Below are 27,677 nucleotides of genomic sequence, written 5' to 3'. Positions count from 1 at the left end.
GGACACTGAAAAATAATAATAATAATAAAAAAAAAGCAATAAAGAGAAAAAAGGGAGAAGGAAAAAGAAGAAGACAGAGAGGATAGAGAGGACTGGAGAAAGAGAAAGAGAGGGCTTGCAGTGTGACTGTCACTGGGAGTCGGGCCTGTGCAGTGAGTGGAGAACAAGAGCCTGAAAGAGAAAAACAGCAGCCAGGTAAAAAAAAAAATTAACAGATACTAATTTTTGTTGTTGGTTAAGCATGGGAGACAGGTCCTTTTGTAAGATGTACACTGTAGGAAATTTGTGGCTATTATATAAAAAATTATTTTTTAAATAAATAAATAAAATTATTATTTACATTTTTTATTTAATTTAATTTACAGAATATTGGGGGGCCTGATGAATTATTTTTATGGCATGCATGGCTCACTAATTAATTTACAAAATATTGGGGGCCTGATGAATTGTTTTTGTTTTGTTTTTTAAAAAAAGGTGACTTGTTAATTTAATGTTTATTTCTATGAGGAGGAGTAATTCTGAGGGGGTCAAACAAAGAAATAATAATTAAAAAAAAGTGACAAAAATTATTTTTATGATGAAGAAGAGTAATTCTGAGGGGTTTGGAAAAGAAATAATAATAAAAAAAAGTGAGAAAAAATATTTTTATGATGAGGAGGGCTTCTTGAGGGGGTCAGGAAAAGAAATTATTACCAAAAAGTGACAAAAAAGTTATTTTTATAATGACGAGGATGACATTGGGCCCTCATTATTAATTATTATTTACATCAGGCACTGATTAAGATTTATGGTACATTGGGGCCCTGATTAATTTTGTGATTTCTTATTACGTCCCTGTTTTCGACCCCCCAGTGGGCCAGCCATGGATAAAGGCGAGAAGAGAAAAATTTCTGAAGAAAACAGAGTGTTTAATGATACATGGACTGAATCATTTGCTTTCTCTACTGACAAGACTGGTTTACCCAGTATGCTTAATATGTGGTGAGAAATTTGCAAACAACAAAAAGTTGAATGTTGCAAGACATTTCCAGAATAAACACACAGCCTTTGCTGAAAAATATCCAGATGGAGATGAGAGATGAAAAGCCATTGCAGAACTTATGAGGAAGGTTGATAAGAGCAAAAATAATTTCAAGAAGTGGGTGAAGTCTGCAAATTCCACAACATATGCTAGTTTTGTGGCCGCTCAGGAAATAGTCAAGCACAGGATGGAGAGTATATAAAAGAAGCATTCATTAAGGTTTCAGAACATCTATACAAGGACTTCAAAAACAAGAATGAAATTGTGCAGAAAATTAAAAACATGCCTCTCTCTGCGAAGACTGTCAAAGACAGAACCCTAAAAATGGCAGAAAACATTAGCAAACAGCAAATTCAAGACATCAATTCACCTGTGGCGTACTCCATCACCTGTGATAAGTCCAAAGATAAAGGTGATATTGTACAAATAGCGCTGTTCTGCCTATATGTGAACTCTTTTGGGCCACAGGAAGAACTGATTGAGCTGATACCACTAAAAGACCAAACAAGGGGTGAGGATATCTGTAAGGCTGTCCTGGACTATTTAAGTGCTAAAAAAATAAACACCAACCACCTGGTCTCAGTGGCTACTGATGGGGCACCAAGCATGAGAGGAGCACAGAAGGGCTTTGTGGCTCTACTGCAGAAGGCTCTGGGTAGAACGCTGCTGTCATTGCATTGCATCCTACACCAAGAGGCATTGTGTGCTCAAACATTTCCCCCGGAATGCACAAAAGTGGTGGATGTGGTCATTCAGATTGTTAATAAGATAATGGCAGAGGGTTTAAACCACTGCCAGTTCCGTTTGCTATTGGATGAGGTGGAAAGCATATATTCTGACCTCCTGCTCCACAACAAGGTCCGGTGGCTGTCCAGAGGCAAGGTGCTAAAACGCTTTGTCGCATGTTTGGAAGAAATAAAAACTTTCCTGGCCAGCAAAGAGCTCACCTTTGCTGAGCTGGAACAACCAGAGTGGCTGGAAAAATTACATTTTATGGTAGACATGACAGCACATCTAATCACACTAAATACAACCCTTCAGGGGAAAGGAGGCACAGCCCTGTACATGCTGGAGGAGGTTTTGGCATTTGAGCACAAGTTGACAGTGTTTGTCAAAGGTTTACAGAGAGGGACACTGTTTCACTTTCCCTCGTTGAGAGAGTTCAAACAAAGTCATGATACGATACATTTGGAATATTTGAAGTCTGCAATCACCACAATGCAAAGTTCGTTTGGGAAATGATTCTGTGAGTTCAGAGAGGGAAAAAACCACATTATCTTTCCCTGTCACTCCCCTGGTGATTGATCCATCCCTATTGAATATGACTGCATTTGCAGGTTTAAGTCAACCTGATCTTGAGATGGAACTGGCCGATATAGCCGACAAAGATATATGGGTGTCCAAGTTCAAATGCTTGACTGCTACTCTTGAGGATGTTGCCCGTCAGAAGGCCATTCTGGCTCAGAATCATAAATGGAGTGATATTGAAAACCTTCCCAAACAGGACAAACTTGTATTAGAAACATGGAATGCCATCCCCAACACTTATATAAACATGAAAAAGTATGCATTTGGAGTCCTGTCGATCTTCGGCTCCACATATGTATGTGAGCAGGTCTTCTCCAACATGAATTATATTAAAAACAAACATGGGTCACGCCTCACAGATGACAACTTGCAAGCCTGTGTGAAAATGAAGGTAACGTCTTACAGCCCTGATGTGCAGACACTGTGCACTGAGGTTCAGGAGCAAAAATCCCATTAACCAGGTAAATTAAATATTTTAATTAGCTATTAATTTGCAAAAATATATTTTACATTGTTAAGTGAAAAAGTCCTTTTTTTCTTCAGATTGACAGCTAACTGCACGATCTGGTATATAGCATTAAGGTAAGAAACAATATATGCAGTGTTATATTTGTTTTAAATGTCGCAATGGTTTTGTGGCTCCCAGGTGTTTTTTTTTTCCTTTGGACATGGGTCCAAGTGGCTCTTTATGTCTGAAAGGTTGCAGACCCCTGGCCTAGACTGTTTGGTAGCAGGCGAAAATCGAGGGCACCTTTCTCTCAGAGGTGCTTGCAACGAGTACTGAAGACTGGGGATTCAGAGACCCTGGGGATTACTGAGACTCAGGAACCGCATAGGGCAGGGCTGACGGGAGCCAAGGCTGTAGGCTCCATCCTGAAACCCTGCCCCATCAGGGAAGCTGCGAAAATGCTGAGACAACGAAATAGATCACAAACGAAAGAAATGGAGGACAAAAAGCGACTGGATATAGAGTTCAAATCCACGCTTATAAGGTTTTTCAAGAATTTCCTAGAAAAGGTCGATAAGACCTATGAGGATATGAAAAGGGATCAATTAGAATTAATAAGGAATCAACAAGAAATGATAAGGGATCAACAAGAAATAAAGAATACATTGTCTGAAATAAAAAATATTATACAGAGTCCTAAAAACAGAATGGAAGATCGCAAGAATCAAGTCAAAGATTTGGAACATAAAGAGCCAGAAGACACTCCTCCGCAGAAGCTAGAAGACAAGAGAATCCACAAAATTGAAGATAATGTAAGAAACCTTTGGGACAACTTCAAGCAAACCAACATCAGAATTATGGGGGTCCCAGAAGATGAGAGAGAGCAAGATATCAAAAACATACTGAAAGAAATAGTGACAGGAAACTTCCCCCACCTGGTGAAAGAATTAGACTTACAAGTCCAGGAAGTGCACAGAACTCCAAACAAAAGGAATCCAAAGAGGACCACACCAAGACAAATCATAATTAAAATTCCAAGAGCAAAAGACAAAGAGAGAATATTAAAAGTAGCAAGAGCAAAGAAGGTAGTTACCTATAAAGGAGCACCTATACGATTGTCAGCTGATTTCTCAACAGAAACCATGCAGGGCAGACGGGAATGGCAAGAAATATTCAAGGTGACGAATAGTAAGAACCTACAGCCAAAGATAATCTACCCAGCAAAGCTATCACTCAGAATCGAAGGCCAGATAAAGAGCTTCACTAATAAAAAAAAGCTAAAGGAGTTCATCACCACCAAACCAGAATTATATGAATTGCTGAAGGGGGTTCTTTCTGAAGAGAAAGTAAATAAAGATAAAAATTATGAACAACAAATACGTAACTATCAACAAGTGAATCTAAAAACTAAGGAAATTAAAAAAAAATCTGATGAACAATATTAACTGTTGAATGTAATAGAATCAGAGGTATGGAAGGGGAGTGAACTGACAATTCTTGGGGGAAAGGGGAGAGGGGGATGTGGGAAGAGACTGAACATAAACTGTGCACCTATGGATGAAGACTATGGGGGGTGGGGAAAGGGGAGAGGGTGGGGTGGGAACCTGGTGGAGGAGAGCAATGGATGGGGGGGGAGAAAAGGAACATTTGTAATAATATGAACAATAAAAATTTATTTAAAAAAGAAAAGAAATATCTTGAAAAGGAAAAGCTATAGAGGCAGAAAGCAAATGAATGGGGCTGAGAGTGGGAATAGAGTGAGAGTAAGGACTGATTTCAATGGGACATGAGAGATCCTTCCGAGTGTGATGAAAATGTTCTAAAATTGGATTGTTTAAAATGTACTAAAATCATTGAATTGTAGATTTCCAATGGATGAATTTATGAAAATTATATCTCAATAATGTTGTCTAAAAAAAAAAAAGATACTGGAATTAGACATGACAGGACTTTGAAATACTATTTACCCTCATTCTTCCATCCTTTTGAAAGTGTTATGATCCATCTTAGGAAAGTGTTTGGATCTTTCCAGGAGTGCAAGGAAGATGGCATCCAGGAGTGAGATGCCATCTTCAAAGAGGAAAGTTATTCATTTTCAATACCAGGGCAATTCCCCACATGAAGAAAAAAGAATGGAGTTGTGGGCCCTGGAATAGCATGGGTAGAGCATGGAGGGCAGTGTTGGGTAATGGCTCCTACAAGGGAGGAATTGTGAATCCTAGCTGTACCGGTTGCAAATGTACAGCCTGATTCTACTGCCCATGGGGAAACTATCCTTGTGTTCTTGCTTTCACAGACCCCTCTACCCTGTTCCAAGTACGAAGAAACAGCAGAAAGGATGTCTACCAGCCGCCTCTGGCTGCCAACATTGAAAAGAAGAAAACTACCCACCTCAAGAAACAGAAAGTGTTTGCTCTAATCAGAGAAATCTTGGGTAGGCAGCCAAGATTACCCATGAGCAATATTTCCACTTGGTTGGTTCTCAACACAGCCTTGAAAAGGAACTTTGCAACCTCTGATGAGCCCCACACTGCACCTTGGACATTTTTCCAAGATTTTAGCTCACTCCAGCTTCTGCCCGACACTTAAAAATTTTTTCATTGGCCTTTCGGATCAAACTCCCTACTGTGGCTCCATCCATAGCAGGTCACCTCTCTCGGCCCCTTGTACTCTGAGTTCCAGTGACACAGGATTCTACAGCTCCTGGGACACCGTGCCCACTCCCAACCCCAGGCCTTTGCCCAGACTGTTCCACCTAGTCTGCTGGAATGTGCTTATCCCTCTTCCCTACCTTTTCTTCTGGCTAAGTCCTCTTATTCTTTCATTTTCAGCCCAAAGACTATTATATCTTCAGATAGGCTTCCTCTGACCAAAAGCTTTAAAGCCTATATGTATTTCTTAGTCTGGGTTCCCCACAAGCAGGTTTGGGTACATATAGTTGGTTTGGGAGGTGATCATAGGGATCATTGGTAGGGAAGGGGAAAGTGCAGGGGGAGAGAAGAAAGCCAAAGGAAAGTGGGGTGATGAGTGGTTTCCATGTAGATAACTGGGGCTCAGTCCTGCCACACCAAATATATGACAAAAACTCTACAGTCTCTAAAAGCCCTGTCCATAAAAATCTCTCAGTATCAATAGAATTCTTTGAGCTCAAAAATTATCAAAGTACTTTTATTTTTATTTAAGTTGATTGTAAACCTTATGCAGAACAGTTATTTAAAAAACTTAAAGATGGTTTAGCTCTTGAAGGGTTCTGTAAAAGATGACATGGGAGCTAAATGCAGCCCTCCACCTGCTTTTGTAAGTTAAGTTTATTGGAACACCACCTCATTCGTCCCCTTATGTGTTATCTATGGCTGCTTTCCTGCTAAACCGGGTTAAGTCACTGGGACGGAAACTGGCCCACAGGGCCTCAAATATGTGCCATCTTGCCTTTTACATTAAAAGTCTATCTAGCCGAAACCGGTTTGGCTCAGTGGTAGAGCATCGGTCTGCGGACTGAAAGGTCCCAGGTTCGATTCCGGTTAGGGGCATGTACGTTGGTTGCAGGCACATCCCCTGTAGCGGGTGTGCAAGAGGCAGCTGGTCGGTGTTTCTCTTTCATCGACATTTCTTGCTCTCTATCTCTCTCCCTTCCTCTCTGTAAAAAAATCAATAAAAATATAAAAGTCTGTCTAGTTGTGCTTAGAGAACAAAGCCTGAGTTCTAGGGAGAATGGTGAGTCTGTTTTAGGTCGCACATGACTGAGATCATTGGCAGCCAGTGTGATTGTTGTACCAGCACTGTCCCCACGCTAGCCATGCTTTATGATTCCTTACAATGATCTAAACATGTTCTTTTTTTTTTTTTTTTTACATCCACACAGACTGGTTTCTTGCTTAGATGATTAATAAAACAATTTTACAGCAAGAGAGTACTCTTTTTATATGGAGTGTCAGAAAACAAAAGAAATCTGCCACTTTTGATAGAAACCTGAGTATAGTTAAGTTTGGCATTATAGGAAACCCTCCGTTGTATTTTGATTAGGCAAATAACCAAAGTTTGTGTTTATTTCAGAAACTTGCAAATTTTGTTTACCTGTTGAAATAGATAAACCATTTTGTAGTTAGGTCCTAAATTTTAAAAGTACTTTTTAAGACCAAATTATATGCTTCAAATTCATAGTCTCCCTTTAACCCAATGGTTCTCAGGCCTAGCTCTTCACCAGAATCACTCAGGGGAATGATTCAATCCTGATGTCCAGGCCTACTAAATCAGGATATCTGGGGACAGAGTCCCAGTACAGTATTTTTAATATTTTCCTGTTTTGTTGTTTTTGTTTTTGTTTTTCTAAAATATAGATGAGTTTGAGCTCACTGATTAATTAGAACTAATTGCCATCACAAAGGAGGGTTTACATGGTTATTATTTCCACATATATGAACAATTAGATGACATGAGCGAAGGTTGGGTATTTTAAAAGGTGTGTGTGGGGGGGAAAGGGGGGAGAGAAGAGACAAGGTGCTGGTGCTGCAGGAGCCAAAGGAGGAAGCCACCATCCATACAAACCACCCCAGTCTGCTCAAAAAAGGGAGGAAAGTTCTAACCACATACTAACCTGGCTGGGAGTTGTAGCCCCACCCCACGCCAACCTGGGAGTCAACCTTGCCCCCAGGACCTTGGAATCTTCTTTTCTGATTGTAATGTATAAAACAAGGTGAAAAACCACCATTCTCAGGAGCATCACCTCAATGCTTTGAGATTTTGCTTCCTGGCAATTGTTGGCAATTTGGCTCAAACAAAAATTATTTACAGGTTTGAATGTTTCTTATGTTAACACTTGATTACTTTAAAAAGCCATCTTCTGCTGAAACCGGTTTGGCTCAGTGGATAGAGTGTTGGCCTGCAGACTGAAGGGTCCCGGGTTCGATTCCAGTCAAGGGCATGTACCTTGGTTGCAGACACGTTCCCAGTAGGGGGTGTGCAGGAGGCAGCTGGTCGATGATTCTCTCTCATCGATGTTTCTCTCTATCCCTCTCTCTTCCTCTCTGTAAAAAATCAATAAAATATATTTTAAAAAATAAATAAAAAGCCATCTTCTTAACTGGGGGAATTAAAGTTTTACTAGCCTACGTATGTTTGTTTAATATTTTTTGTCACTTTGAATGAATAGTGTAATACTGTTTTATAATAATAGTAATGATATATGATCTTTTGGAAAAATAAGTTGGACAATCTTGCCAGGGTTTGAATTTTAAGAAAGTTTTTCTTTTGTTTTTCTTTTATTTTAAATATATGTTTTAATGATTTTAAAGAGGAAGAGAGAGATAGAAGCATCAATGATGTGCTGGAGGCTAAAGCAAAGCGCAGTTAGCATAAAAGTGCAGAAGAGACACTGGAAGGCCAATGGACTTTGATATTCAGGAGGGCTGAATCCCAGCACGACCAAATAAATTCCTGGAAATGGGGGCAGGCTGCCAGAAAATTCCAAAAACAGACAGGCTGGGAGGTCACAGATCAGTGGGGGAGGGACTAAGGACTTTAAGAAAAAGGGTTGTGTTGACCACAAGTCTGAGCAACTGATTGGGCACAGCTGACAAACACCTGTGACTAGAAATTCGTGGGGGGGGGGTGTTAGGAAATAGAGGAGGGAGGTCCCCTCAGCCAGCCTGCCTCCTCTGGCAGCCTGGGAGCCCTCAGGGGATGTCCAACATCCTTAGTGCTGCTGAGGAGGCTGGAGAGGCTCAGGGCTTTGGGTTGAGGGGCTCCCCCTGTGGGAGCACACTGACCACCAGGGGGCAGCTTCTGCATTGAGCTTCTGACCCCTGGTGGTCAGTGCACATCATAGGAATCAGTCATTCGCCATCCAGTCAATTTGCATATTAGCCTTTTATTATATAGGATACCCTAGAAATCTATGTGACCTTATTAACCAATGTCACTCCAATAAATTTGATTTAAAAACTATAGTTATGTCAGCAAGCACTTGGCCAATGCCCAATAACCATCTTCTCCTGTAATGATTCTGTTTGGACTTGTCTGAATTCAACTCTGCCTGCCCTCCAACCTCCATAAGGAGGGCAGGACCGCAGGACTGGGTGTACCCTGCGTTCCCTGGGACTCTTGGGCCCAACAGTTAGGGGATGCCTACAACCCGCCTATGCGCCCAGGCCCCACGCGAGTTGCGGAAAAGGGATTTGCTGATCTATCACTTTAACTCGCCTGGAAGCAAGGTCCAGAGGTGTAGCCCCACGCCTCTTGGGGTGGTCCCCGCTCCACAGCCCAGCAGCTGGCCCAGCTGGTCCCGCCCCTTCGCACTTGTACTCTTCCCTCCCCTGCTGCCCCTTCCGGGCTAGAGGACCTTCAGCAAGTTCACGCCCTTCGCGTCACCCTATCCAAACCCCGCCCCCTGCACTTGCAGGCCCCGCCCCCTGCACTTGCAGGCTCCGCCCCCGCGTGCTGGCCACCTTCGCTCCTGGGCTGCCCCTGCTCCCGCCTCCACCCGCTGGGGCGGCCTTGGAGCTGTGCCGCGAGTCCTCCAGCGAACATGGCGCTCCGAGCCGCACGGACCGTGCGGGCCGCGGCCTGCAGCCTGCGCGCCGCGTGGGCGTCCGCTACGCCCTGCCCGCCGCGGCCCTGGGGCCTGAGGGCGGGCGCCATCCGGACGCTGCGCACCGGTCCCAGTCTGCTGTTGGGTAAGCACGAGTGGGCACGTGGGTTAAGCGGGGCTGCCTCGGGGTGGGGGTGAGCCGGGACGCCTCCCTTCCCCGCCCTGATCCTTACATCAAGTTCCGGGTGCTGATCTCACGGGTCGAGCCGTGCGACTTGCACTTATTTTATCGCTGGGATCTCGAACTGTGCAGCCCCTCCTCCCCTCCCTAAGTGGCGCGGCGGACACCGCAGCCTTTGTCCTACAGGTTAGAGAGGGTGGGGGGGGGTGGGGGCGGAGTGCTGGAGCCCGCTAGATCACCCTGTCCAGGCCAGGAGTCTGCCGCTAGCTCCTGGAGGATCAGGCTAGTGGCCCTAAGCTTCTTCGTGATCTTAGGTTATCTCTCACTTGTGGACCCTAAAAGTGGAGACAAATAATAGGCTTTTAGTTTGCTCCACGGATCATATCAATGAGAACTCTAAGTAAAAGCAAAGCAAGAGCACTTATTGAAGTGAAAGCACTGGATCTAGATTTTTACTGGTTATAGCAAGCAAAACTTTGAGTCAGTTTCCCTCATCAGGAAAATGGAAATGATAGTCTTACCTCACAGAGTTGTTAGGAGGGTGAAATAATAGTAATTAACTGTTGTACATAATGCCTGGCACATAGTAAGTACTTGATGTTATTACATGTTAGTTCATAGGATCAAAAAGCAAAAAAATGGACCGATATTAATATATTTTGTCTGCCTAGTGACTTTGAAAGAAGGGAAATACAAACCTTACATAGATTACTCAAAACACCTAATTATGTGAGGTTCAAAGCTCAGTAAGAAAGTAATTATTTACATAATCTCCTGTCCACTTTTTTCCTATGGTGCCAAGGGTTAAAGAATTGTACTAATCATTGAACCTAAATGGCCTGGCCTAGAAAAAAGGCTTAAATGAACTTAAAGTCAATTGGACCTTGGCACATTTATTTAGCTTAGCAATGTGGCTGCCTCTTCCTCTAAACGTTTGCTTGTTCACGTTACTAAATTGAATGTGAGAGCCATCTTAAGATTATCTTTACAATAGGTAAGATGGCAAGGCCAAAACCAGGACAATGGTCTCAGAGAAGTCATATTTATAGTTCTACAGCCTTTTAAAAAGTATGTTAGTTTTAAACAACCCGTTCTAGAGTTGTAAGAGAATGATAGGGAGAACTCAGTGTTGTAGCCAAATAATTACATACTAGATACTTTGCTTAAAATCCCTTTTACTTAAACTTTTAAAAATGTCTTAGCTCCAACTTTTAAGAGTTTACTAAATTGTTTAGAAATGAGAGTACAAATAAAATAAACTCTGTACTTGCTTGCTTTGTACTTATAATTTATCTTCCTGGGGAAAATTGGTAAGTGGGCTATGTCTGTAGTATGTTAAGTTCTGTGAATGTGTTTGGGGATATGGAGGGAGGAGAATAGTGCAGAGTGCTATGGGAACGTACAGGATGGGCCCAGGTGCCCAGTCTTAAAGGGCTAGACTAGGCTTGTGGCAGGAAAGAGCTTCCAAACTGAAATATGAAATAGTCAAGAAAAAAGTGAAAGGTGGGGACAGTATTGCAGTCAGAACATCAAGTATAAACCTTAAACTTTTTTTTTTTTTAAATCCTCACTGAAGGAATGAAGATATTTTTTCCATTGACTTTTACAGAGAGTGGAAGGGATGGCAGGGAGAGAGATACATCCATTGGCTGCCTCCCAAACTCAAGCCTGCAACTGAGGTACGTGCCCTTACCTGGGAAGCGAACCCAAGACCCTTCAATCAGTGGGCCAACGCTCTACCTACCTACCCTGTTTCCCCGAAAATAAGACAGTGTCTTATATTAATTTTTGTTCCCAAAGATGCGCTAGGTCTTATTTTCAGGGGATGTCTTATTTTTCCATGAAGAAAAATATGTTACACATTTTTGTTAAATAAAAATAAAGGAAAGTTATTACCTGTATACGGTACGGTAGTAAGGTAGTTGTCAACACAAACCAGACAAACTGTGAATCCTACAGTATCAAGAATTCACTCATTTATTCAATGACAATCATGTCATCATCTTCTGGAACATCATCATAACAATCCAATTCCTGAATTTCCTGGTGAATTTCTTGTGACTCCATTTTTTTCAGAATCAGTGGACCAAATCTCTCATGTTTAGCCTAGGGGGGCCTTAGTTTTGGGGGGGCGCCTTATATTTCACTCAGAAAGAAACCTGTAAGTAGGTCTTATTTTCAGAGGATGTCTTATTTTCGGGGAAACACGGTAGCAACATCAATAGGCCAAATCTTAAGCTTTTAAATAGAAGGGTTAGATTGATCTAAAAGCATTCAGTTATTTGAAGTGGAACAAAGCAAAGCAAATTCCTTTGTCACAGATTTTGTAACTTTTCCCACTGAAGAATACAAAATAAAAGTTTTTTAATGCTAAGGGGAAAAGAAAGGAATAAGCTATACTTTTTTTAGATTCTGTTGCGCTTCAGAGGTGTATTTGGGTAAGGGGAAGAGTGAACCAGCATGGCTTACTTTAAAATAGTATTAGAATTAATGAACCATTTCCCAATTTACTTCTGATATATTATTTTTGGAGAAAATACTTCATTTTGGAAAGTAATATGTATGTAAGTTAGTATATACTTTTTAAAAAATTACTTATTTCTTAAAGCAAGTACTTTTAACATTAAACCCTAAATAATTTTTTTTCATATCTCTTAAATTTTGGTCAGACTTTCTTCCAGGAATTGTTGAATATTTGACCATATCTTTTTTTTTTTTTTTTTAATAAACTTTTTAACTTGATTTTCCAGAGGAAGGGAAAGGGATAGAAAGATTGAAACATTGAGGATGAGAGAGAATCATTGATTGGCTGCTTTCTGCACCCTCCATACTGGGGATCGAGCCTGCAAACCTGACATGTGTCCTTGACCAGAATCGAACACAGTACCCCTCAGTCCACAGGCCAACACTCTATCCACTGAGCCAAACCAGCTAGGGCGACCATATCTTTGAATAGAAACTCATAAAGAAAGCCAAGCCCTAAATGGTTTGGCTCAGTGTATAGAGAATCAACCTGTGGACCGAATGGTCCATCTCTCTCTTCCTCTTCCTTTCTCTTTGAAATCAATAAAAATGTATTTTTTTAAAAAAGAAAGCCAAGGGCTAACCTGTTCAATGAAAGATCAATAAAACTTGATTTTCCAACTGTTCAAGGCTCTGAGGTAACTGTTGAATTTTCTTATAGTTTGCTTCTTTAAATGATGTTAGCTTATTTCTGTATTCCATTAAAATAGAATTTTAAGAACTTTTTTAAGTTGTAATTTATTATGTCAATTTCATTCCTATAAGATTCCACTTTGCCTGCAAGCAACCAAGTTGCAGGGAAGCTGTCATAGGTCAACTCTAAAATGGCACGTTATTTTTTAGCTTAAATAATTTATGAGTAGTCTGTGATCATTCCAAAACTTCATCACTCCAAATCTGTCTTCAGAGGGACAGACTTTTCCGCAAGACAGATCAATTAGTAGATAATGATACATTTGAAATATCCTCAGATTTCTTGTGTGTGATTTAGACTAAGTAAGGTTAGAACAGATAATCAAATCTCCAAAAGATGCGTAAGGTGTTCACATCAAGCTATCTTTGTCTAAGTGATAGCACTGTTAAGATGTACCATTTAGTAGCAATCATTTCTTCCAGGGCATGTACTATTGAAAGGCAATGTCAATAAGTCAGACCAAATACTGGAAAAGTTTTGTCTTTTGACAGCATTAATATAAAAAATGCATTATAAGAAGTGATGCTACTGCTTTTCTGAAATATTGGTCTTCTATTTTAGTGCGTAAATTCACAGAGAAACATGAATGGATAACAACAGAAAATGGTATTGGAACAGTGGGAATCAGCAATTTTGCACAGGTATTGGATTGTCTCGAAATAGTTAAAATAGTCCTCTGTCACCTAAATTGGGTTGGCTCTGTCTTTTAAAATTTGTTTATTCTGCCCTTAGTATTTTGGCCCCTTTATAGGCCCATAGAGAAATGCCAATAAGTGAAATAAGTGAAAAAACAATCTGGTTAGGGGAGTATGTAGTGTTAGAGATATTGAAAGGTTAACATTTAAAATGGAAGGTCGGAAACAATCCTTATTCAAGAAAGAAATGTGTTTGTTCCATATTGGGGTAGTTAAGAAAAGAAGCAGCAAAAGGGTAGAGTGTTGATAGTGTTTTGTGGATACAGTGAAACACACATGGCCAGGGGAAATGAAGAGGGAAAAACCTAGAATTGGCACAGATTACGCAGAGGAAAACCTTTTATTTAGCCTATCAATTTCTCTATTAACTCCCCTATTTCCACTGATCCCATATTTGAAATATTGTGTAAAAGAAAACGTTAAGTCAAATGGTAGTACCAGGTAATAATTTTAAACTGGATCTCTGGGAGGTGGGGCACTATGGGGAAAGGGGATGATAACTGATAGAAATATAAAATTTTATAGAAATGTTGGAATATCAGGTATTGAAAGTCAAGGACTACTATATCTTCATTGGTATATCTGTGTACCTGCTGAAGCCCAGTATAGGGTGCTTGTGAAATATTGTATAGTGTCCATACCTCCTGGAATTTATCAGTGTAATAACCTACATGGAAAACGACACACAAAACATTACAAGATGGATAACCTGAGTGGTACAGTGGGTAGTAATCTGATGGAGAGATAATTTCTTATTGGAATCAAAATCTTCAAAGAGTATAAGGCATGTGACTGTGAGTTGAAGAATTAATAGGTAAGATTTAAGCAAATGCTGAGGAAGAAATGGCTGCAGAAGTGAAAAAACGCAAAGTGTAATTCTTCTCAGAGGAGATAGTAATCTTTTGGAGGACATACGATTTGTTTTAAGGTGGATCTCTTGTGGGAAGTCCAGCTAGTGGCCTGTTTCCTTGCAGGTCCTGAGCTAAGAATAATTTTGTGTTTTAAAGGGTTGTAAGGAAAAAAAAAACACACAAAAAAAATATGGCCTATCAAATGTAAAATTTGTACTACTATCTGAAATTCCAGGGGATTCAGTGTTTGGCTTGCTCCTATTTATTAGGAGGTTTAATTTTATTTCTTAGAGTTTTTTTGTTTGTTTGTTTTTAGGAAGCTTTGGGAGATGTTGTTTATTGTAGTCTGCCTGAAATTGGGACAAAATTGAACAAGCAAGGTGAGTATTTTTCTTACCTTGGTTTGTCATCATCCATGCCATGAATTTTCTTTAACCTTTACCTTGAATAATAACTTTTAAAAAAAATCCTCACCAGAGGATATTTCTACTGATTTCAGAGAGATAGGAAGGGGGAGAGTAGAGGGTAAGAGGGAAGGAAGGAGGAAAGAAGAGGGAGGAGGGAGAGAGAGACAGAGAGAAAGAGATTTATCAGTTGCCTCTCATATGCACCACTGGCCAGGGCTTGAATAACTTTTATGCACCCAGGATCAATAAGAGTGCTTTTCATTCAAGTAACAGAACATTTAAAAGAATGAGGAAGGGAGAGGGAGAGAAATATTTATTGGTTGCCTCCCATACACACCTCCACTAACTGAGGATCAAACATGCAACCTTGGCATGTGCCCTGACTGGGAGTTGAACTGGAAACCTTTGGAGCATGGGACCAACAAAGCCACTCTGACCAGGGCTAAGGATTTATATCTTATACTAATACAAATAGTCTGGACATAAATGAAGAGAGGATTGGTGGAGTGGCTCAGTGAAGGGCATGACCTCTTTTAGTATTTTTTTCTGCCTCTGTGTGTCACAGTTCACAACATCGCAGCAAAATCTTAGACACTGTCACATTTTCAAATGACAATGTCCAAAAGCAGGAAGAGACAGACAGGCTTTCATTTTTATTCTCTTACATCTCATTAGCCAGATGTGAGTTATATTTGCCACTCCTAGTTGTAAGGATGATGGCAAAGAGAATAATGAGCATTTTTAGACATTTAATTGAAGATAGGAAGAAGTAGAGGGAAATGGGTGTTAGTCTCTTTGCTCTCAACTCCACATATTCATATTGAGGCCTACTAGGTTTAAAAAGTAAAATCTGCTTTTCCGCCCAAACCAATTTGGCTCAGTGGATAGAACGTCGGCCTGCGGACTGAAGGGTCCCAGGTTCTATTCTGATCAAAGGCATGTACCTTGGTTGCGGGCACATCCCCAGTGGGAGGTGTGCTGGAGGCAGCTGATCAGTGTTTCTAACTCTCTATCCCTCTCTCTTCCTCTCTGTAAAACATCAATAAAATATATATATTTTTAAAAATCTGCTTTTCTTTGAGGTAGTAAAGCATATGAGCTAAAAGGGGTCAGAACCTGGTTTTCAAGCCTGGTCTCACAACATAATCGATGTGTGATTTTGAGGAACATACATAATCTAGGTCTCATCTGTGAGTTAGGGTAATAATAATAATATCTATTTCATAGAGTTATAAGGATTAAATGAAATCTAGCATAATGTAAGTATCTTTGACAGTACTGGCCATCTTTTTTTCTGCTTAAACTTTCCCCATCATTTATCTTGTTCGATATTTTTCTGCTTCCTGTCTCTCAACATCCTGGTTGGTCATATCCCTCTTTTTGAAGATCTTCCTAAAAACCATTACTTTTTTTTTCTTTTTTTTTTTTAATATCTTTTATTGATTTTTTTACAGAGAGGAAGGGAGAGAGATAGAGAGCTAGAAACGTCGATGAGAGAGAAACATCGACCAGCTGCCTCTTGCACACCCCCTACCGGGGATATGCCCACAACCGATGTACATACCCTTGACCGGAATCGAACCTGGGACCTTTCAGTCCGCAGACCGACGCTCTACCACTGAGCCAAACCGGGTTTCGGCCCTAGAAACCATTTCTGATGTCATAATAAAACCCTCAGTATGATTAATAATCTTTTTTTCTATATATCAACACATAGTTCTCATTTTCTCAACTTCTTTTATTTATTGTGTACCCACTCTGCTACTCAAGCAGACCATAAATTTTTTTGAACATCTCTTTATAGTAAGTGAGTGTCATGAGCCTTTTTGTGCATTAAAAATTCAATTAATATAAATATGCTGGTAATATCCTTAAACTTAAAAATTCCTTCTTTAAACTTTCTACAAAATGTATTTTTAAATTGATATAGTGAAAATACATAGATCTTAAGTATACCATCCAATGACATACTGCATGAATCTTCCCAATTGAAACCCTTCTTAGTAGACAACCTCTTCTAATTTATGTCCCCATAGGTAAGTTTTGCCCATTCTTCAACTTTTTAAAAGGAATCACACAGTATGTATTATGTCTGATTTCTTTTATCCAATGTCATGATTTTTGATATTCATTCATGTTGATCAGTTGTTGTTGTTTTTTATTGATTTCAGAGAGGGAGAGAGAGAGATAGAAACGTCAATGATGAGAGAGAATCATTGATTGGCTGCCACCTATGCACCACCCACTGGGGATCAAACCCTCAACATGTGTGCCCTGACTGAGAATTGAATAGTAACCTTCTGGTTCAAAGGTTGACGCTCAACCACTGAGCTACTCCAGCTGGGCAGTAGTTCAATTTTTAGTTGCTAAAGAGTGACCCACTGTATGAATAGCCACATTTTTATCCTTTTTCCTGTTGATGGATTTTTGTGTTATTTCTAGTTGGGAGTAGCTATGAATAAAGCTACTATAAACTGTTTTGTATAAGTCTCTTTTTGTGAATATATGTCCTCACTTCTCTTGGGTAAGTACATACAGGAGTAGTATTTCTGGCCCATAGTGTAGGTATATGTTTAACTTAATAAGAAACTGCCAAGCAGTTTTCTGTGTTTGTACCATTTTACATTCTCATCAACAATATGAGACGCAGTTTTCCAGAAGCTATAGATCTCATTGTGGTTTAAACTTGAATTTCCTTAGGAACATTATTGTTGAGCAACTTTGTGCTTTTTACTAACATCTTTTTTATTTTATTGATTTTTTACAGAGAGGAAGAGAGAGGGATAGAGAGTTAGAAACATCAATGAGAGAATCATCGATCAACTGCCTCTTGCACACCCCCTACTGGGGATGTGCCCACAACCAACATACATGCCCTTGACAGGAATCGAACCTGGGACCTTTCAGTCCGCAGGCCGACGCTCTATCCACTGAGCCAAACCGGTTTCGGCTTTACTAACATCTTTATTTGTGAAATCTCTAGTCAAGTCTTTTACCAATTTGTGTTTTGTTGTTGTTGTTGTTTTTTTGTTTGTTTGTTTTTTGTTTTGTTTTTTTTTTGTGTGTGTGTTTACCATTGACTTTTAGACATTCTTTTTGTTTGTTTGTTTATCCTCATAGGAGGATATTTTTCCATTTATTTTAGAGAGAATGGGAGGGAGGGTGGGAAGGAGAGAGAGAGGCAGAGACAAAAGCATTGATGTGAGAGAAATATCACTTGATAGCCTACTGCATGTGCCCCAATTGGAGCCAGGAATCGAACCTGAGATCTTTAACCACTCTAACCACTGAGCAACACTGGCCAGAGCTAGGCATTCTTTATATATTCTAGATACAAATTCTTTACCAGATATATATTTTGTAAATATTTTGCCATAGCTTGTGGTTTTACCTTTTCATTTATTTATTTTTCATGAAAAAGTTTTTTAAAATATATTTTTTTATTGGTTTTAGAGAGGAAGGGAGAGAGATAGAAATATCAAGGATGAGAGAGAATCATTGATCAGCTGCCTCCTGCATGCCCTTTACTGGGGATTGAGCCTGCAGCCCAGGAATGTGACCTCCCGGTTCATAGGTCGATGCTCAACCACTGTGCCATGCTGGGAGTGTTCTGATTACTGCTTCTATTCATCAGTTGTTATTGGCCTTTTCACGTTTTCTGATTCTTCCTGATTCGGTTTTGGAAGACTATTTTTTGGGAAACTTGTCCATGTCATCCATATCATCCAATTTGTTGGCATATAGTTGTTCATAGTATTATCTTACAATCCTTTCTATTTCTCTGGTGCCAGTTGTTACTTCACTGCTTTCATTTCTGATTTTACTTATTTGGGTCCTCTGTTTCTTGATGAGCCTGGCTAAAGGTAACATCAATCTTGTATATCCTTTCAAAGAACCAGCTCTTAGTTTCATTGTTCTTTTCTGTTATTTTTCTAGTCTCTATGCCATTTATTTCTGCTCTAAACTTTATTATTTCCTTCCTTCTACTTACTCTGGGCTTTTCTGGTTGTTCTTTCTAATTCTTTAAGCTGTAGATAGTTTATTATTAATTTTTGTTGTTTTTTGAAGTAGACCTATAATGCTATGAACTTCCCTCTCAGGGCTGCTTTTGCTATGTCCCAGAAATTTTTGCATTGTTGTGCGTTTGTTTTAATTTGTTTCCAGGAAGTTTTTAATTTCTTTCTTGCTCTCATTGGTATCCCATTCATTGTTTAATAAATGTTAGTTAGCCTCCATGTATTTGAAAGTTTTTTAGTGTTTTTACTGTAGTTGCTTTCTAATTTCATTCCATTATGATCTGAGAAAATGCTTGATGTGATTTCAATCTTCTTGAATTTGTATAGACTTGTTTTGTGTCCTAACATGGTCTATCTTTGAGAATGTGCATGACCCATGAGCACTTGAGTAGAATGTATATTCTGCAGTTTTGGGGTGAAATATTCTATAAATGTCAATTAAATCCATCTGATCCAGTGTATCCTTTAAAATTACTATTTCCTTGTTAATTTTTTTTGTCTAAAAATCTATCCAGTAGTCATTGGGATGTGAAAGTCCCCTACTATGACTATATTGCTGTTGATATCTCCCTTAAAGTCTTCCAGAAGTTTTTGTTTGTTTGTTTGTTTGGTTTTTTTTTTTTTTGTTTTTTTTTTAAGTATTTAGATGCTCCTATGTTGGGTGCATGTTTATCAGGGTTAAATCCTCTTGATGGACCGATATCTTTAGTTTTAAGTAGTGACTTAGATAGTCTCTTGTAGTGGCTTGCTCGTTTCCATTTGCATGGAAAATTTCCATTCCTTCACTCTCATCCTGAGTTTTTGTTTTGAGGTGGGTCTCTTGTAGACAGCATAATTGGGTCATGTTTTTGTATCCATTCAGCTATCCTATGTTTTTTGATTGGAGCATTTAATCCATTTACATTAAGGTTATTATTGACTAGCGGTCCGGTGAATGGATTTTTGCACATTGAAAAGAAATTAATTAGAAGGTGGCCGGCAGGGGGATTGGGTGAGAGGGGCCAGACATGCCCTGGAGCCAACCTCCTGAGGCCCCCTCCCCACCGGTGACACCTGGAATGGTGCTGGGGCTGGAAGGGTGTCTGAGGAGTGAGCGGGGTCCCTCAGCCTGGCCTGCAGGGATTGGGCCAAAACTGGAAGTCTGACATCCCCCAAGGGGTTCTGGAGTGCAAGAGGGCACTCTGCAAAGTTGCTGTCACTCAGCAGCTCTTGCATTGAGCAACTGCCCCCACGTGGTCAGTGTGTGTCATAGCTACTAGTTGAAGCTTCTTCCCCCTGGTGGTCATTGCACATCATAGTTATTGGTCAGACAGTCGCTTCAGCTCATATATATAGATGGGTATTTATTTGTTGCCATCTTAATTATTTATGCCTATGTTTCACTGTCTCTTTATTCTTCTTATTAAAGCAGGCCCTTCAGCATTTCAGGCAGTGCTGGTTTGGTGGTAATAAACTCCTTTTGCCTTTTTTTTTTTTGGTATGGGAAGCTCTTTATTTCACCATCTATTTTTGTAAATTATATTTTTATTGATTTCAGAGAGGAAGGAAGAGGGAGAGTGAGATAGAAACATCCATGATGAGAGAAAATCATGGATCACCTGCCTTCTGCAAGTCCTCCACTGGGGGTCTAGCCCACAACCCAGGCATGTGCCCTTGATCAGAAATGAACCTGGGAACTTTCAGTTCACAGGCCAACGCTCTATCTACTGAGCCAAACCAGCTAGGGCATCACCATCCATTTTGAATGATAGCCTTGCTGGATAGAGTAATCTTGGTTTCAAATCCTTGCTTTTCATTACTTTGAATACTTCATGCCATTCCCTTCTGGCCTGTAGAGTTTCTGATGAGAAAACATCTGACAGCCTTATGGTTGCTTTTCTCTTGCTGCCTTTAAGATTTTTCTCTTTGTCTTTAATTTTTGGCATTTTAGTTAAGATGTGTCTGGGCATGGGCCTGTTTGGGTTCCTCTTGTTTGGGACTCTGTGCTTCCTGAACTTGTATGATCTTTTCTTTCACCATTTTAGGGAAGTTTTCTACCATTATTTTTTTTCAAACACATTCTCTATCCCTTGCTCCCTTTCTTCCCCTTCTGGTACATTTATTATGTGGATATAGTTACATATGATGTTGTCCCACAGCTGTCCTGTTCTTTATTTTTTTGGTTCTCTGAGTGATTTTTTTTCTACACTGTCTTCTAATTTACTGATCCAATCCTTGGCTTCCCCTAATCTACTGTGTGTTCCTTCCCTGTTCTTTACTAGTGCTGTGTCATTCTTCATATGTTTTCTCATGCTGTTAAGCATCTTTGCCATCATTATTCTCAACTCTATGTCTAATTTATTTTCTCCATTTCATTTAGCTCTTCCTCTGGAGAATTCTCTTATTCTTTCATTTGGAGCTTTTTTTTCCTTTCTTTTTTTGTCTCCCTATTTTGGCTGCCTGTTTGGGTTTGTGACTATGTATTAGGTAGATCTGTTACGCCTCCCAGTCTTCATTGCAGAGCAGTGTATAAAGCTGTTTCTGACAAATTCATTAAGCAAAGACTCAAAGCCTCCAGAGACCCACCTCTGCCTGCAGACTGATTGTATAGTTAAGATGTTCTTTTTAAACAAAAGCTAAAGACATTAATCTCCTCCTAAGCACCATTTTAGCTATCCTATAAAATAAAAAGCTAATATGCAAATTGTCCCCTTGGGAGTTCAGAAGTTCAACCTCTCACTATGATGTACACTGACCACCAGGGGGCGGTGCAGAAGGAAGGAAGGCCCCAGCCAGCAACTGATTGGCCCTGATCACTGGCTAGGTCTAGAGCCCTAATCGTGTATGAATTTCATTCACCGGGCCTCTAGTATCCCAAATATTTGGTATGTATTCTCATCATTCACTTCAAATCACTGGATATTGTCTTATAGGTGTTTAAGGCTCTATTAATTTTTCAGCCTTTTTTAAAGGATATATTTTTATTGATTTCAGAGAGAAAGATAGAGGGAGAGAGATTGAAACATCAATGATGAGAATCATTAATTGGCTGTCTCTTGCATGCCCCTACTGGAGATCAACCTTGCAACCTGGGCCCATGCCCTTCATAGGAATGGGACCTGGACCCTTCAGTCTGCAGGCCTGATGCTTTATCCACTGAGCCAAACCTGCTAGAGCCAGCTTTTTTTTTTTTTTTTTTTAACTGTACTTTAGATTGGTTAGTTTCAGATTATCATTCTTCATGTTCACTGATCCTTTGTTTTACTATATCCAGTGTGCTGTTTATGCCATTGAGCGAATATTTTATTTTACATAGTTTACTTTCAGTTCTAAAAAATCCAATTATAGTGCTCGCTTCGGCAGCACATATACTAAAAAATCCAATTATAAATTTCTATTTATAAGTATTTCTCCATATGTTCACTTATTATGATGATCTTTTTAAAAAAGCCTTTAAATATGCTCATAATAGCTAGTTCTCTGGTAATTCTATCAGGTGGATCTGTGGGTCATTTGGGGATCTTTCTGCTGACTACTTTTTCTTTTTTTCCATCCTCCTATTTTTCCAGGAAACCCTCATTTTCCAGCCACATTGGCTGCCCCATACTTCATCCTTTGATCCTTCAAAGAAATAAGACTGGTTTTCTACTTGTGTTCTAATTACACTGTGGTCTTTGGATAGCGTGGTGTTATCAGTGTATTCATTGTATAAAAGAAGATCTCAGTTTGAGTCCCTTTCTTTCCCCCCCTCCCCCAATCATTGACTCTCCTTTTGGTTATCCTACAGATCCTTCACATAATTGTTTTTCTGGTATATCTGTAGAAAGGTTGATCTGAGGTACTTTACTGCTACTGGAATATTCTGAATTTTTATTTTTATTTTTTTCTGAGTCATAGTAAATTGAAAGAAGGTTTAGTTTTAGTGAACTCAAGCACTTCTGGTATTTTGATACATCACCATTTGTTTACTCTGTCTAAAAGAAATAGGTCTGCTTTATTGAGAATATTGATACCCTTCTCATAGGTAATACAAACATGACAAAATCTACAATTTTATTTTTAAATAAAGATACTTGGAATTTTATCATGATTGTACTTGAAATTTTCTATATTGCCATTTTCAGGTCATTAACTTTTAACATTTAATGTTTTCTTAATTTAGATGAGTTTGGTGCTTTGGAAAGTGTGAAAGCTGCTAGTGAACTCTATTCTCCTCTGTCAGGTGAAGTAACTGAAATTAATACAGCTCTTGTAGAAAATCCAGGACTTGTCAACAAATCTTGTTATGAAGACGGTAAGTTGTTAATCTAGAGTTAAAAGCAAAATTTAGTGGATTGTGACTTTATCTTTGCACTTTTTGGTACTAAATAGAGATGTTCTGCTTTTAATAAAGAAAGCACAGGTTAGCTGAATATCTAAGGTTATGTTTGTTAAGATCTTTGTTGATAAAATAAAGCATAGCCTTATTTTACAGGGTTCTCAGTAGCAAACACTTGCAAAGTATTTACTTCTTTAAGCATCATATCTATATTATGATGTAGGTGATGACAGAATAATACTTATTTCATTAACTTTCTGTTTTCTCACATATTCATCTTTACAGTTACCCAGTAAGGTAGGCTAGCAACAATTTTCTCCATTTTATAGATGAAATAAGGGCCAGACAGGTATAATCTGTTAAAGTCACACATCCATAAATGGTAAAATTAGGATTAGGTTGTAGTTCTCTGTTGCCTGTCACCAAGCCCTTCTAACTCTCTACTTTCTATAGCCTTCACATCAGTAGTTAACAATGTTGGTGTTCCTCTTGCTAATAAAAGGTATACCTGGTTTCTTTATACTTGGATGCCTATGTAAAGTCTTCAGTGTCATTTGTTGATGCTAATTACAATCTAACAGTTCTTAATCCACTATAGTGGAATCTATTCTAGTTTTAATCTTTTCGATAATGATATACAAGGATATTAATTTAATTCTAAATGCTAAAACTTAAAATTCCTTGAACAAATGGGTCACTGAAGTAAATAGTACTACATTAATTTTGAGGCACTAAAGAATTTATTTTAAAACAAGGGTTGGTAAGGATGTGGAGAAATGGGAATACTATTGCAGTGTTTGTGGGAATGCAGATTGGAGCAGCCACCATGGAAAACAGAGGTTCCTCAAAAAATTAAAAATGGAACTACCTTATGACCCAACAATTGCACTTCTGGATATATAGCTGAAGAAACCCAAAATACTAATTCAAAAGAATATGTGCACCCCTATGTTCATTGTACATTATTTACACAAGTGTCCATCAATAGATGAGTGGATAAAAAAGCTGTGGTACACATATACATTACTCTGCCATAAAAATAAAAAAAATGAAATCTTATTATTTGTGACAGCATTGATGGACGTCCTAGAGGGTATTATGTTAAGTGAAATAAGTCAGGCAAAGAAAGACAAATACTATGATTTTACTTATATGTAGAATCTAACTAATAAAATAAGTGAACAAACAAATAGAAACCAACTCATAGATACAGGGAACATACTGATGAAGAGAGGCATTTGGAGAGTTGGGTGAGAAAGTAAAGAGAAAAAGAAATACTAATTAGTGGTTACAAAACAGTCAACATAGAAAATATAGTTAATCAATAATATTGTAATAATTGTGTATATGTAAGGTCGGTACTTGAAACATCAGGGGGGAGATCCCTATATAAAGCATATGATTGTTTAACCACTATGCTGTGCATCTAAAACAAATAAAAAATAATATTAAATATAAGCTAATTCAAAATAAAACCATTTTACATTTTTTAATGAATTTACTTTAACTCTTTAAAAAGGAAATTTGGAATATAAGATACTTTTCTTTGGTTGCAGGTTGGCTGATCAAGATGACACTGAGTAACCCTTCAGAACTAGATGAACTAATGAGTGAAGAAGCATATGAGAAATACATAAAATCTATTGAGGAGTGAAAATGGAACCCACCTAAATAAAGTAGTCTGAAACAACTTATCTAGCATAGTTGTCTTAAATTAGTGGTGGATAAAAGATTTAATAATTCCAATGAAAAAAGAAACTACAACAATGCTACTGGATGAAAATACCCCTTTACCATCTAATGATGGCAGATAAACACAATGTGCATCTTTCCATAACACCATATGGTTTTTAGGCTAGGCTACAGTTATAATATTCAGAATTTCTGAAATTACCTATGGTAAAATCTAGTAATAAAAATTATATGTTTCAAGGATAACATTGTTATCTTAAGCCTATGTAATACTGTATCTTGCTTACATTGGTCTTTGGATTTTGGGTCAAAATACTTCCGTTGGAAATAACAGGCAGTAGAGAAAAGTTGTTGTTATGGTGTCAGATGATGAACAACACTGTCTTAATCTAGCAATATACTGAGTTTGCTGGTGCTATTTTTATACACTGAAGTAGCAGCCTCGCAGGAAAATAAGAAAGTTTAATAATAAAACATTCAACTTCCTTAATGTTTTTTGTTTTGCTGTTAATATATCATTTTGTGATTATGCTAGTATTTGTGAAGATGTGAATTTTAACTTACTGAAAGTTTTTGTTTTAAAGTTTTTGTTTTAAGGTAATTGAAGCCATAACAATGAAAGGTTCCAAGAAAATGCTTCCTTTTAGTCATTCATAAATGTGATTTTTCTTAAGCAAAAATCTAATTGTCTGATAATATTAATTACCTTTTGGTCACCTTTAATATCATGAAAAAGAAACCACTGGATACTGTTTTTCTGTCATGCTAACTTAGAAAAGAGAAAAAACAAGGAAAGGTGAAAGCTTGATCAGTAAGACACATGGATGACATCCTTAAGAAGGTTAAATCATTCAGGTTTTCACTTACATAATCGGAATAGAAGTGAAACTTTTTAAGCTCAGACACTGACTTAGACAATGAATGTGCTTTATAGTGTAAGCATATTTACAGTCCCAAATGATATTTTAATTCAACCAACTGTAATATGTGGATATTTCTGGGAGAGATATATACACACAGGTAAATATAAATACTAGGTGTACCAGTTTATAATGAGGTTTTTTTTTCAATAGATGGAGTTACACATATATTGATACATATGCGATTTGATATGTATGCTATTTTGTTTTAACAACAAGCTTCAAAACGTCATATGTCAAATTTGCTGAAGGTGTTAACATCATAGATATTTTTACGCTTAAAAATGTTGAATTTCGTGCCAAAAAAAGCATTTTTAGGAAGTTTTAATTCATTATTTTGAAGAAAAGTGCTTCTGAATACTTTGGGAAGCTTATGGTGAACATGCTTCATCTCAAGATACTTGTGAACATTGGTCTAAACACTTTAAAAGTGATGATTTCTATGTGAAAGACAAAATAACGTCCAGGTTAACCGAAAAAGTTTGAAGACCAACAATTATAAGTGTTATTGGATGAAGATGAATGTCAGACTCAAAAATGACTTGCAAAAAGATTAACATTACTCAGCAAACAATTTCCAATCGTTTATAAGCAATGGGTGAAGGAAAATGGGTGCCACATCAACTGAACAAAAGACAAATGGAAAACCGAAAAGTCATCAGTAAAATGTTGCTTCAACAGCACGAAAGAGAGGTTTTTTTGCATTGAACTGTGACGTGATGAAAAGTGGATTATTTTGAGAATCCTAAATGCATAAAATCATGGGTTGATCTAGGTCAACCATCAACATCAATTTGCAAGGCCAAATCGCTTCAGGAAGAAGACAATGCTCTGCGTTTGGTGGGATCAGGAAGGTGTGGTGTATTATGAGCTTCTAAAACCAGGTGAAACAGTTAATACTGATCTCCTACCGACAATAAATAATTAATTTGAACCACACTTTGATCGTGAAAGGACCAGAATGTTCCAGAAGACCCGGGAAAGTAATATTGCTTCATGATGACGCACCATCACACACTTCAAAACCAGTTAAAGACACATTAAAAGATCTTGCCTGGGAATTATTAACCTACTCTGTATTCACCAGACCTCGCTCCTTCAGATTACCACTTGTTCTCATCCATGGCACATGCACTTTCTGAGCAGCACTTCAAAACGTACAAAGTGGAAAATTGGGTCTCTGAATGGTTTGCCTTAAAACAAAGAAAAGTTCTATTGGGATGTTATCCACAAATTACCTGAAAGATGGGGAAATGTGTAGCTAGCTGTGGACATTACTTTGAATAAAGCATTTTTGATGTTTCTCTTGCAATTATCGTGTTTTCTTTAATTACAAAATTTGCATTAATTGGTACACCTGGTATATATGTGTACTCACACAGCAAGAGAACACAAACTCCTCCATCATTTTCCTTATTACTAGAGGAAAAGGAAAGGTATTCTGACTGATACCTTCTGATGGTGAATAGACAGCAAATAAGACTCCAAAGGGAGAAGGGAGATAAATAACAAATCTTTCCTGTTCCTCAGCAGACAAACCATTCTTTCCAAGACTGCCAATGGCCATATCACTGTTGAGTTGTATCATTGCACCCTTAGCAAGAAGGTATCCAAGATACCCCGCATAATTGTCTTCCTATTTGTGTAATTATTATTCAGGGAATTAATTTGACTATCTGGAAATAAAAAGGGGTAATTATATACAATTTATTTTTTCCGTTTTGAAGGTGCTCTCATATATTCTTTAATGCTCACAATAATAACCAGAGGTAGATAGCTACCACCATTTTACAGATAAGGTGATGGAGAGAATAAGAAGATTGTTAAAAAGTTGTGCAGTCATGAGCCGAAACCGGTTTGGCTCAGTGGATAGAGCGTTGGCTTGGGGACTGAAAAGTCCTGGGTTCGATTCCGGTCAAGGGCATGTACCTTGGTTGCGGGCACATCCCCAGTAGGGGGTGTGCAAGAGGCAGCTGATCGATGATTCTCTCTCATCGATGTTTCTAACTCTCTCTCTTCCTCTCTGTATAAAATCAATAAAATATATTTTTTAAAAAAAAGTTGTGCCGTCATGGTTAGGATTTTCACATTTTCTGGT

The 27,677-nt window shown here is 38.5% G+C and overlaps 1 protein-coding gene and 1 pseudogene across 3 annotated transcripts in view; both read left to right on the top strand.

Moving 5' to 3' along the window:
* LOC311633844 (polycystin-1-like protein 2) overlaps positions 1–6,683 on the top strand; it is a 56,392-nt pseudogene extending 49,709 nt beyond the window's left edge. Inside the window, exon 14 of the transcript in view lies at positions 5,074–6,683. The product of the transcript in view is annotated as a polycystin-1-like protein 2 (transcript). The remainder of the gene's footprint in view (positions 1–5,073) is intronic.
* Positions 6,684–9,178: 2,495 nt separating this feature from the next.
* Positions 9,179–26,891, top strand: GCSH (glycine cleavage system protein H). Of its 2 annotated transcripts, none has more exons than XM_084905614.1 (5): positions 9,179–9,448; positions 13,263–13,342; positions 14,564–14,627; positions 22,812–22,943; positions 24,524–26,891. In XM_084905614.1, exons 1-5 carry the CDS (start codon positions 9,301–9,303, stop codon positions 24,619–24,621), a joined length of 522 nt encoding a protein of 173 aa, XP_084761740.1. In that variant the 5' UTR covers positions 9,179–9,300; the 3' UTR covers positions 24,622–26,891. The 2 variants fall into 2 exon arrangements, with proteins under 2 accessions (XP_084761740.1, XP_084761741.1); XM_084905615.1 differs by having other exon boundaries at positions 9,181–9,448; positions 22,872–22,943.
* The last annotated feature ends 786 nt before the right edge of the window (positions 26,892–27,677 follow it).

This window comes from Pipistrellus hanaki (assembly GCF_964339955.1).
Source record: "Pipistrellus hanaki genome assembly, chromosome: 15".
NCBI classification, from domain to species: domain Eukaryota; kingdom Metazoa; phylum Chordata; class Mammalia; order Chiroptera; family Vespertilionidae; genus Pipistrellus; species Pipistrellus hanaki.
This window is presented reverse-complemented; position numbering and strand designations above follow the sequence as displayed.

What these genes read in the sequence shown, in the direction of transcription:
- GCSH (XM_084905614.1), top strand. Translation starts at nt 9,301, where the DNA reads ATGGCGCTCCGAGCCGCACGGACCGTGCGGGCCGCGGCCTGCAGCCTG. An exon ending in CGGTCCCAGTCTGCTGTTGG is followed by an intron (nt 9,449 to 13,262) that starts GTAAGCACGAGT and finishes CTTCTATTTTAG; the next exon opens with TGCGTAAATTCACAGAGAAA. An exon ending in GAATCAGCAATTTTGCACAG is followed by an intron (nt 13,343 to 14,563) that starts GTATTGGATTGT and finishes GTTTGTTTTTAG; the next exon opens with GAAGCTTTGGGAGATGTTGT.